The sequence below is a fragment of the Alosa sapidissima genome, chromosome 15 (assembly GCF_018492685.1).
Source record: "Alosa sapidissima isolate fAloSap1 chromosome 15, fAloSap1.pri, whole genome shotgun sequence".
NCBI classification, from domain to species: Eukaryota; Metazoa; Chordata; class Actinopteri; order Clupeiformes; family Clupeidae; genus Alosa; species Alosa sapidissima.
Window position 1 is genome coordinate 34,710,879 of NC_055971.1, and position 12,546 is coordinate 34,723,424.

Consider the following 12,546-nt stretch of genomic DNA (forward strand, 5'->3'; position numbering starts at 1 on the left):
GTTAGAGAGAGAGAGAGAGAGTGTGTGTGTGTGTGTGTCAGAGAGTCATTGTGTGTGTGTGTGTGTCAGAGAGTCATTGTGTGTGTGAGCTCCTCTTACACACCATTCCAAGCTAATTGGATTGAACCTGTCTCAGTGATCAGACAAACACACATGTCTCAGTGATCAGAGTAATCTTTTCTCAGCGAGAGAATGCTAATCCGAAACACACAACCCCCCCCCCCCCCTCCCCCCCCCCTCACACACACACACACACACACTTCCAAACACACACGGGGGGTGTATTTCAATCTATTTACTCAACCATTTTTTTACTAAATACTACTTACATTTTATTATTTTAATGTCAGTTCCTTTGAGCAGGGATTAGAAACGGTTTGAAGAACGAAAACAAAAAACAAAAACGCATACAATGAGTGAAAACGCTATTTTAACGTTTAGATATTGGGATAATAGCGGTATTTATCGTTTATGAATCAGTGTCTCTCTTGTATAAAAGGTGAGACCTACTGTACTAGTTGCTAAAAAGGATTTTCATATCTAACACTATTTAACTGCATTTTCCAAGTATGTAGCCTAAATTACTGAAACATTGTGTGAAATAAGTTAGTTTTCAGACATTTTTGAACATCTAATATTATAAGGTTAATTGCTTACTTTCAAATCTCGCCCCACGCCAGAATTCAGGCACAGTGTTTTTTTAAAGGAACATTATTAACTGCTCTTCTAGAATGTTCTAACCAGTTGCCATTTGGAGGAGAGCCTGCTAGTACCAAAGGGGAATGTTATAATGTTCTAATAATGTTCTATGATGTTCTTCTAGAATGTTCTAACCAGTTGCCATTTAGAGGAGAGGCTGCTAGTACCAAAGGGGAATGTTATAATGTTCTAATAATGTTTTATAATGTTCTTCTAGAATGTTCTAACCAGTTGCCATTTAGAGGAGAGGCTGCTAGTACCAAAGGGGAATGTTCTAACACATTTCTAACCGCTCTTCTAGAATGTTCTGAATCCTATAACATTATTAACCGATCTTCTATAATGTTCTAAGAGGAGAGGCTGCTAGTATCAAAGGTGAATGTTCTAACACATTTATAACCGCTCTTCTAGAATGTTCTGAATCCTATAAACTATAAGGAGGAAAGCATAGAAATAACAATCTCAGAAATTACTATTTATTGACAACCATGCTGCATGTCACTGTGTGTGTGTGTGTGTGTGTGTGTTTGTGTGAGGCCTGATGAAGATCTGTTGAGATCGAAATGTTGCCTTTTTAGACAAAATAAAGTATTTCTTGGAGCTCCTATACAGCAAAGCCTGCAATGACCACTGAGGTGTTGTGTGCAGAACGTTTCCACGCAGATGAGGAAATCGGCATTCGGTCAATATGGACGCAAAACACTGGACCAGAATTACACAGAGCAGAGCAGCAAAATCCAAAATGTACAATTACTTCTTTAAGACTCCTACAAAGCACTCAGGACTCACCCGGGACTCAGTCAGAACTCACCCGGGACTCACTCAGGACTCAGCCAGAACTCACCCGGGACTCAGCCAGAACACACCCGGGACTCAGCCAGAACTCACTCAGAACTCAGCCAGGACAGCCAGAACTCACCCGGGATTCACTCAGAACTCACCCAGAACTCAGCCAGGACTCAGCCAGAACTCACCCGGGATTCACTCAGAACTCACCCAGGACTCAGCCAGGACTCACTTACTCAATCTTTGACTTGACACTTGGCTCACACTTTATAGTTCCAATCGTTGACTTTGTTCCACCTCTGGTACTGTGTACGTGCGTGCGTGTGTATGTGCGTGCGTGTGTATGTGCGTGTGTGTGCGTGCGTGCGTGCGTGCGTGCGTGCGAATAGGATGATGGTGTCGTTAGGTTGTGCTCTGTTGTTTTTCTCACTACAGATGGATATGAACTACTAACTACATCTGCTACATATATAGCACTTTGTACAAGCACTACGCACGCACGCACACAAGCACACACGCGCACACGCGCACGTATAAGTATATATACTCGCACGCGTATAAGTATATAAGTATATATACTCTTTTGATCCCGTGAGGGAAATTTGGTCTCTGCATTTATCCCAATCCGTGAATTAGTGAAACACACTCAGCACACAGTGAACACACAGTGAGGTGAAGCACACACTAATCCCACACACTAAACAGCGGTGCTCGGGGAGCAGTGAGGGGTTAGGTGCCTTGCTCAAGGGCACTTCAGCCGTGCCTACTGGTCGGGGTTCGAACCGGCAATCCTCCGAAGCGCTAACCAGTGTGCCACGGCTGCCACAACACACACACACACACTTACACACACCAAACGCACTCACACACACCACACACACACACTCACACACACACACACGCACACTCACACACACCAAACACACACATGCACAGTCACTCATACACACACACAGTTTAGGCACGGTGTCGTCGTGCCTAATAGACACACACTCACACACACACGCACACACACACACAGGAACAGTGGCGTGTGTAGAACTGAGGAGGGAAGGAAATGTGTGTGGGAAATAAATGCTCATTTACAAACCGACACAGCAATCAGGAACCCTCCTTATGCCTTCACAAACACACACACACACATTATAATGCACATACACACGGGTCATTCCACGTCAGTTCAACCAGGGCCCACGCACTTAGGTCTCAAAAAATTCTGAAAAAATTACCAGGTGTACCTATGTTACCCAGGAGACACACTGTAAAATTACTCTTATGTAAGATCAATACTTTCCAAGATACAGCCAGTTTCACAGGGGGAGGGGGGTGTCAATTTTGTTCGGCCTCTTTTTTTTGTCAAAGTTCACAAGCCCACAGCGCAAGAACTAAACCATGTAGGAGGCTCAAATATTGCATGCTGGTACATAAATAGGAATAGTCTGTAGCAAAATCGTCACATTTGGTCTGGATAATCCTGCATGGTCATAGCTGTCCCTCAAAGTTGATACAAATTGTATTGGAGTTTTTGGCTGGGCTCTGTTTAAGCCTTCAGAAGACAGAAGGCTCTTGATTTATTTTCCTTACTGAGATAAGTAGAAACACTCTCACAAAAAACAATGAACAGAAAATAAATCCCTTCAGGGTCTGAACAGCAGACCTTACAAGTCTAAAAAAATCATTTTGGTTCTCATTTTCAGAGCACCCAAACACCTTGTGGGAATATACAAAGATTTTTTAAATATTTTTTTCTTTATTCTCCATGATCTTTTCTTTTTAAAAACACCAATTTGACTTGTCTTATGCAAATCTTTCTTTTTCACTTTCCACCCTGAACATGGGCAAAATGCACCATTGACATCAATATGTTTTGTACAGAGCTACCACAGGTTACTCTATGCAACCACAGGTGGCAGTGTGGTGACTCTATATAAAACATATTGATGTCAATGGGGCATTTTGCCCATGTTCAGGGTGGAAAATAAAAAAGAAATGCTATGCGGCTCAGCTCTGGAACCAACTTTCGAATGACATCAAAAAGGCCCCAACTGTAGCCAGTTTTAAATCTAGACTTAAGACCAAACTGTTCTCAGATGCTTTCAGCTAACTGCGCCGAGTTACAGATTCTGAATCTGCCTTGATAATTATTCTACCTTGTCTTTTATTACTTTTTTACTACTTTTGCCTTTGTTTTTGCTTATTAATTAGTCTTTATTTTTAAATGATTTTTGTGATCTTTGTGATTGATTTAAATGATTTTTGTGATTAATATGATCTTTACCTTTTAACTATTCTTGACTATATTGCCCTTCTATGCTTTTATTTGTTATTATTGTTTTTTTTTTTTTATGTAAAGCACATTGAATGACCTCTGTGTATGAAATGCGCTATATCAATAAACTTGACTTGACTGGACTTGACTTGACTATGTAGACAGGTAGGGGCCTAAAGGAATAGAGTCTGTCATCATAATTAACCTATAATACGAACATTCTTATAATTAGAAAAACTGCTGTCAGATGCTTTCGGTTGATTACTATTTTAAACTATTTTTTTTTTACTATGTTACTATTTTTAACATGTTTAAGCTATTGTCCTTTTATGCTATTCATCACTTGCATTTGTGTAAAGCACAATACATTTGTCAGGCTAATGATAATAATAACAATAATAATAGCAGGCCTTAAGAACAATAATAATAACAACAACCACAATAATATTAATAATAATAATATAATCATCATTATAATGTCTTTCATGATAATAAAAAACAATCAAAATAATTAAAATAATAATAATAATAATAATAATAATAATAATAATAATAATTGCTGTTAATGTTATTCTTATTGTAGTTTAGTTATTGTTTTGAGGCAATGTGCAGCTGATAAAGCCGGGAGGGCGTAATGACGCGTGCTTATTCCGTTTGAAATGTGGGTTGTCCTTCAAAATAAACATTCAAAAGATTGTTAAAAAATAAACATTTATTCAAGATCAGCCTTTCTCTAAAATATTAGTTTACTGCCGAAAAGTCAAAAACTAGTAACCTATATACCGCACAATGGAGGGTATATTTTGCTGACTTTATTTGGCGTGAACAAAGCGTTTCGCAATTTGCTTCATCAGGTTCACGTTCAGGTTCACGCACATTAGTAGCCTATACTGCCCTTGCGTTTTCCTTGTCACTTTTGGAGCAGATATCGGAGTGCGACATTCCGAGGTAGGCTACCGGTGGTTTGATAGAACAGCCAGCTTCTGAGACTGCGCGCATATCTGCCGCGGTGTCCACCACCTCGACCTTAAAAGGTGATATTTTACCTTCGCCAGTGATGGTAGCGATTAGGAGCGAGTGAACGAGCGGTTTGCAATCCAATGAGACTTCAGGCGGAGTGGAGTTCAGTTCTCAAATGAGCTATAAAATAAATTAGAATAAAGTTTCTAAACGCTATTCGTTTAGCCAACATCTGAAAAGCGAAGGTAGCTCACTTTAACTTATATGCAGCAGTTTGACATATTGGTTAGGCTATGCATTTGTTATGTTATTTATTTGGTGAAATGTAATGGTGTTACGTATCTCGAGAAAGGAAATAAAATGAAGTGCGATCTATTATGATTTAGGCAAGGCAACTAAATGTTTAAAATCCCAGACTATAGGCTAAATCCAAGACTATATTAGGCTATATAATTATAATGTATAATTACAATTAAGTGTGATCAATTATGGTCTATTATGATTCAGGCCGGGCAACTGATGGCTAAAAAAGCCATGGCTATATTAGACTAGCCTATATGATAAAATGGAGCCTTTTAACAGATCTCATGTGGTCTAATATCTCCCGACACGTCCTACTGCTCCAACTGTGATCATACACCGTGTGTGTGTGTGTGCGTGCGTGTGTGTGTGTGTGTGCGTGCGTGTGTGTGTGTGTGTGCGCGCGCGCGAAGGGGCGATTTGAGCTGCTAAAACGTTTGAGTTTGAGCTAGCCGTCCCCCTGATCTCCACTGAGTAAACACACACACACACACACACACACACACACAGGGCCAAACCTCCTAACGGACACAGGCGCGCAGCGACCCTATCACGTCACGGGCGCGTGAGTACAAATGAACCCGATGTTCAGATAAGCGACAACGAGGTCCAGATGCGGAGACACATTATGTAATTGTTTATTTATTTATTTATTTATCAACTTAAATGTTTCTAGCACACACAACTAAAGCTGACTTAATTCACAGCTTCCACGCGTCACACTCTAGCTGATAAAAGCGGGAAATTGAGAAATTCTTCTTACAGTTTTTCTCAGTCGCTTTGGTGCTTTTCTCACATCACTATTAACATTTGCACAGCAGTTAGTGCATTTCTCAAAACAATTAGTGCAAACTGCAAAACCTAGTGGATAACCTGCAAAAGCACGTCACTTGCTCAAAATGGATAATCCATTCCTCAAAAGCAAGTCTTCATGTCAATGAAACTGCCAGTGTCATCAAAATGAGAAGTCTTGACACCATCGTTTATGAACAAGATAGTCAAATGGCTTTGTCATGTTTTCATAATGACAGTTTATTCTCTCAGTGTTTTCCAATAGAAAAAAAGGTCAGAACTCGGTGACACTACCTGAACATGCTCAAGACAGCACTATACAGTACTTGTACAGCCATTTGAAAGCTACAGTAAAGTTACACATTGCTGTAGTTAGGGGAGTAAGTGAGTACAAGACACTGAATACGTACGTTTCACATTTTTACTGTATATGCTCTTTGCAATTCTACAGCATTGTGACAGAATTTGATAACTAGTTCAACAATTTTGTATGTAATGACTGAAGCAAGGAAATTAAGACTATTAGTTTAATTGTGAATGACTATTCAGCATCCATAAGTATAGTTAATTTTGACTGACATGACATAAGCAAATGTTAATGTTATAAAACAGCAGAGAATTGTACGAAAGCAACTGATACATGTCCAAAAGCATTTGCAATTTGTTCAGAGGAAGGAGAAATTGCTACTATGATGTGCACAAATGACTAAATGTTGTGGAGGTTGAACTATTAGTTATGAGAATTTTCATTCTGATCTGAGAAAAGCACCAAAGCGACTGAGAAAAACTGTAATTTCGCTGATAGGAATGAGCTACACACTCAGTCGCTCTTCAAATAATAACACTTTTGAAATAATAAACGAATTGTATTAAATAACAATAACAATAAGAAGAAATAATTATTATTGCCATTGTAGCCTACTGTTGTAAATAAATGTGAAAGTGTTTGACTGAGAAGTGCGACAGGCGGGTTTGCAAATATTTACAATTTATTTGGGCAAGCCTACAAGAGCGGGGTGGCCAGCTCACATCTACAACATTACTATCAACATTAAAGCTCAGATTTAGGCCACACACACACACACACACACACACACACACAGCTCAGTAGAAGTGAGTTTGTAATTGACGGTGTGTTTGCGCCCTGTTTGGGGATCCTTGAGAGATTTATTTCCTTATGACCGGTCACGAGCCTGCGCGACCAGTCATCCGTCGGTCCGGTCATCCCTGGCACAGGCGAGGGACGTGCGGTCTGAACAAACACACCATTTGCAGTCTCCTCTAAATGTCAGTGCGCGTGTGTACCAGCGCAGGTTTGCTCTCGTGCTCCCAGTATGCGCAGTGCACCATGGACAGCTCGGTGGGCTGGCGCGAGCTGGCGAAGTGAAGGCCACTGTTTCCGTTACCGGAGGGGACCGGAGGAGGCGGTGTGGCCGTGGCGGGACTGAGTTGCTGAGTATGATGCGGGTGCAGGTGAGGGTGCGCGTGGCTAATGGCATTGTAAGAGTTCACCATACCCGGGAGAGACATGCCCTGCACGCGCGAGTAGCAGCTGTAGGAAGAGGGTGCCGCTAGGCCTTTCACGGTAACGGGTAGGTTCATGTTCATGTTAGGACCTGACATCTGGCACGAGGCGTAAGGCACGGGCGCGGAGGTTTGCGGCAGCGGCCAGGAGCTGCTCGTGAATCCGGGTTGCAGGTATTTGGGCGCGGGCACGTAACCGTAGCCGTCCCTCCCGAACAGAGACTTACCGGGCTGGAAGTTGGCCGGCGGGGGCCTGAACGGACGCTTCATGCGCCTGCGTCTGCGGTAGTTGCCCTTCTCGAACATATCCTCGCACGCGGGGTCCAGGGTCCAGTAGTTGCCCTTCCGCTCCCCGCCACCCTCGCGCGGCATCTTGATGAAGCACTCGTTAAGCGAGAGGTTGTGTCGGATGCTGTTCTGCCAGCCCTTCTTATTTTTCTCGTAAAACGGAAACTTGCTGATGATGTGCTGATAGATCCCGGACAGCGTGAGTCGCTTCTCCGAGCTCTCGCGGATGGCCATGGCGATGAGCGCGACGTAGGAGTACGGAGGCTTCTGCGACAGTTCGCTCTTATCGGGGTCCAAGCCTTTGTCCGGCGCGGGGTTGTCTTTCAGCTGGGTATTTTCCAAGATCGTGTTAGTTTCGCATGCTGTCAGCGTGAGTTCGTCCTCATCAAGGTTCAAGCATGAATCCATCTTTGCGCACGGCCGCTGCACCAGGCCGCGCGATTGGCACAAACTTTTATGACGCCTCGCGAAGTAGAGAAAAACTTTTGTCGAGCTACACTGCCCAGTGACGGCGGCTCCCTCGTGCCTCTCTTTTCACGCAACTAATGTTCTCGCGCTGTGTCCGGTTGCAGCTGCATTTTGACTGAGTGTAGCGCGAGTCAGAGTTTGATTTCTGTGAAAGTCCATCCCTCCACCCACCCTCTCACCGACCCCCCGCACGCACACACACACACACACACACACACACACACGCGCACACACACACACATCCAAGCTGCGCCCATTTCCTCCAGCCTGACCCGCTGCGTCTAAACGGAAAGATATCGGGAACAGTGGCGTCCAACGGAGGCCACGGCCCTGACGCACGCGGACCCTAGGTGCTGTGTGTAGTGCCGGACTAATGTCCAGGGCACAGCGCGCGTGTGTTTACATGTTTACATGTCGCGTGTGTTTACATGTGTGTTGCACTGTTAAAAATGTGTGTGTTGCGCTGAAAAATAATTTCTAAATGAATATTTGCACTGATGAAGGTCGTTTGTACATCACCTCACTTGGTAGCACATTGGTTGATGGATTAAACACTTAGTTTATTTATTTTTCAACGGCAAACAATGGTGTGCGAGTTTTTCCTTGATTGACTAAATGAATATAAATAAATAATAAAACATATTCGGTTAAGGAATCACAAATGATAGACAGTCTGACCATATTGAGAACTAAGTGTGTGTTTCTGTTGTTTTACTAAATGAAGCAGTCAGCCAGCACTCATTAGGAGAAAAAGGGAAACGCTTCAATTTACAGCTCTGTCCTTCAAAAGTCTCTCTCTTTTACACGCGCACACACACACGCACACACACACACACACACACACACGCACACACACACACACACACACACACACACACACACACACACACACACACACACACACACACACGCACACACACACACACACACACGCACACACACACACACACACACACACACACACACACACGATCTGCAGCTCCGAGAGTCCACTGCAGCTCTGCAGGTCTCTGTAGGTAGCCAGGGCCCAGGCTCTGAACACTGGAAACAAACAAAGTGGGGGCAGCTTCCCCAAACAACAACAACAACAACAACAACAACACCCTGTGTGGAGCTCAGCTCCTCTGGGCGTGCTGAAGGGAGGGAGGAGCCACCTCTGGAGTTAAAATATAAAATATAATTTGTTGACGTTTATGTTTATATTTTAATTTTGTAGCAGATGCTTTTGAAACATTGTTTTGGACAAAAGCGTCCCCATGTGCAATCCCTGACTGCACCTTTAAATACTGACAGCACCTTTAAATACTGACCTCCCCTTTAAATACTGACAATACTGACTGCCCCTTTAAAGGAGCACAAGCGTGTGACATTCAGATGAGACGTAATCTGAACTCTCTCTTTCTCACACAGGATTTTGGCCAGAATGTTTACTCTTCTTCCAACCCCCCTTCTCTCTTCTCTTCTAATGTCTCCCTCCCCCTCTCTCTTCCTCTCTCTTTCTTTCCCTCCCTCTCTCTCTCTCCCTCCCTCCCTCTCTCTCTCCCTCTCTCTCCCTGTCTCTCTCTCTCCCTCCCTCTCTCTCTCCCTCTCTCTCCCTGTCTCTCTCTCTCCCTCCCTCTCTCCCTCTCCCTCTCTCTCTCCCTCCCTCTCTTCCTCTCTCTTTCTTTCCCTCCCTCTCTCTCTCTCCCTCCCTCCCTCTCTCTCCCTCTCTCTCTCTCTCTCTCTCTGTGAGTGTCTGTGCAGATTGGCTGTCATAGAGGTTCATGAATAGTACAGGGAATAGGGAATAGGCCTTTCTCTCTCTTGATATGAAAGGTTACGAGTGTGTGTGTGTGTGTGTGTGTGTGTGTGTGTTTCAATGGTTTTGCTCTGCTGGGCTTGCATGTCAATTGTATAATAACACATGACATCACCATGGAGAATGATGATGTCTCCAGGCAACATCTCATTGTCTTTGAACACATGCCAAACAACTAATCTCTTTCAGCAATCAGTGTGTGTGTGTGTGTGTGTGTGTGTGTGTGTGTGTGTGTGTGTACTTATGTCAGTATGTGAGTATATTTGTGTGTGTGTGTGTGTGTGTGTACTGTGTAGTTAGAATACAGGACCTTGAATTTCCCCTGGGGATCAATAAAGTATCTATCTATCTATCTATCTATCTATCTATCTACAGTGTTCTGTGTAGTTAGAATACAGTGTTCTGGGTCGTAACTTAAGGATTCATTATTATTAGTGAAACACAAACAGAATACAGACATTAAGAGTTTAATAGACATTAAAAAATGTAAAAGACAAAAAAAAACGCTTTTGCACCACTTCAGGCGTATTTGTTTTGCGCCACTTCAGGTGTCAAACAGGCCTCACTTGGGTAAAAGCGCCTGCCTGTTGCGACTGCCTGTTGCAGGAGCTGAGAATGGCAAATTTACATGGCTGCCCCAATATGTATGTCTAAATTACCATTACCACATCACAAATATGTGTGTTAGTCAACGATAGCCTACAACCTTTGACCATCACATCACTACTGCGACTTTGATTTCTTTGATGCATCTCGTTTTTTGGAGCGTTGCCAGCATAGGCACAGGCCTACATATAGCTATTGTTTGTGATGCTCAGGTTGTATTTTTTCTTGTAATATTAATAGGTATATTTGTGTAATGCTCTGATGCAGCCAGCTTTGGGCTATGGTTTGTTATTATAAGATTTAGCCCTAATGCAAAATGTTAAAGAAAAATGCATGAGTTATCAGGTTCCATAGCCTATTTAAAGGTGCAGATGATAGGCTTCTTGAATCGCGCAAAAGAAAGTGCACTTTTGGCTATATTGTTCATTAGCCTATGATTTAGACTGAATGAGAAATACTCAAATGTGAAAGATTTATATTATGTTGTGTTTTTAGTCCTGTAGAGCTCCAATAGTGCGAAAGAAAGTCATTAGGCCGTTTCATTGAGAGTCTATATTATGATGTTGAGAGGTGCGAGATAAAAAATAAAGCACATTAATTGGAATGATTGTAGCTTGTGTGTGAATTTATCGCAGACACGGGTCGGGTAACGGGCTAAATATTAACGGGTCTAGGCGGGTGCAGATTTAATGTTGATATTGTCACAGGTGACGGGTCGGATCTGGTGCTGAACTTTACGGGTCCGGGCGGGTGTGTGTCTCCAAAAACGGACCCGTGCAGGACTCTGTTCCTACTTGCTAGATTTGACCAATCTCAACTAACCCTAGGTGATCAATCTCAACTAACCCTAGGTGATCAATCCTCCATAGCCTACGTGCACAAGTAGTTTGAGTAGAGTTACTGCTCTTCATTATCTCCCTGTTTGTTGACATCTTATCATGTTTTGTATTATTTTTTGATCGCTAAATGTTTGATTCTTTTTAATGTTGTCATCAGTTAACTTCATTCAACTGCGCTTGAATGTATGCCGTTCAGTTGTGGACGTTCGTAATTTGCGGTAGGGGGCGGAGAAAGGCGCCCTAGGGTTTTATTACCCGATAATCTGAAAGTTTGATAAATACGACGTAAACTTGGGTATCACAGCGTTTGCTTTCTGCAGTTTGTCCATGGCGCTGATAACGCTATGTTCGCAAATGTACGTACATCTGGCCCACAGAGTTTAACAGACATTAAAGGATAATTCTGGTATTTAGCACTTTGAGTCCCTTTTCTGGTTTGTTTTGGATGAACTGTCTCGAGTCCTGTCTCGACTTTCTTACTCGTTTTGAATCGCCTTTGACTGGCTGGCTATGGGCATGCACAAACATGTCCTTAAAACAACCCTTAACCCTTTAGGCGCCAGAGGTTTTTTTTGAAACGTTCGATTTTGACATTTCATTTCAAAAGGCTATATCTTAAAAGTGATAAGAGATAGAGACTTTCTGTAAATTAGAGAAATATTAAGGATGACCCAAAGTTTATGAAGGGATTAAATGTTTATATCTAATTTGCATATTATGACGTCATATGGTGGCGGCCATCTTGGGTTATAGAATTTTCGTGAAAAGTTGCATGTTTGAATGATAAAATGCACCACTTCTTTCCCCCCAAAATGTCCCTCACCTTCTGTATGCTATATTGCACAATACTGAATGCTCAGGTAAATACTAAGTAGTAAACAAACTGTGTAAATCATTACTAATAAATTAATAAATGGCAGAAACAAACCAAATGCATGTAGCGGTAGGCTGGCCTTTTGCTGTAGAGATTTTCCATTTACTACATACAGTAGGCACTCTGATTCCATGTATGGGGCACATATATATTATTCAGATGACACACAAACACAAGTAGACAAGACCGGTTTAGTTCAAAAGCTCACTTGCCACAGCAAGGCACAGATCAGGAGTGAGATGACAAGACAAGAGACAATGTTAGTATTTGTTTTCTTTTTGTTGTTTTTGTTGATGTTGATGACAGACACACACATCACAAGGACATGAACACACAAAAAAGA

The 12,546-nt window shown here is 42.5% G+C and overlaps 1 protein-coding gene across 1 annotated transcript; it reads right to left on the reverse strand.

Moving 5' to 3' along the window:
- Positions 1 to 6,810: 6,810 nt before the first annotated feature.
- Positions 6,811 to 8,211, reverse strand: foxl2a (forkhead box L2a). The gene has a single exon (XM_042063707.1). The coding sequence runs from the start codon at positions 8,024 to 8,026 to the stop codon at positions 7,088 to 7,090; it is 939 nt and encodes a 312-aa protein (XP_041919641.1). The 5' UTR covers positions 8,027 to 8,211; the 3' UTR covers positions 6,811 to 7,087.
- Positions 8,212 to 12,546: the final 4,335 nt, after the last annotated feature.

Excerpts from the sequence above, each read along its gene's own strand:
- foxl2a (XM_042063707.1), bottom strand. The coding sequence starts at position 8,026 with ATGGATTCATGCTTGAACCTTGATGAGGACGAACTCACGCTGACAGCA.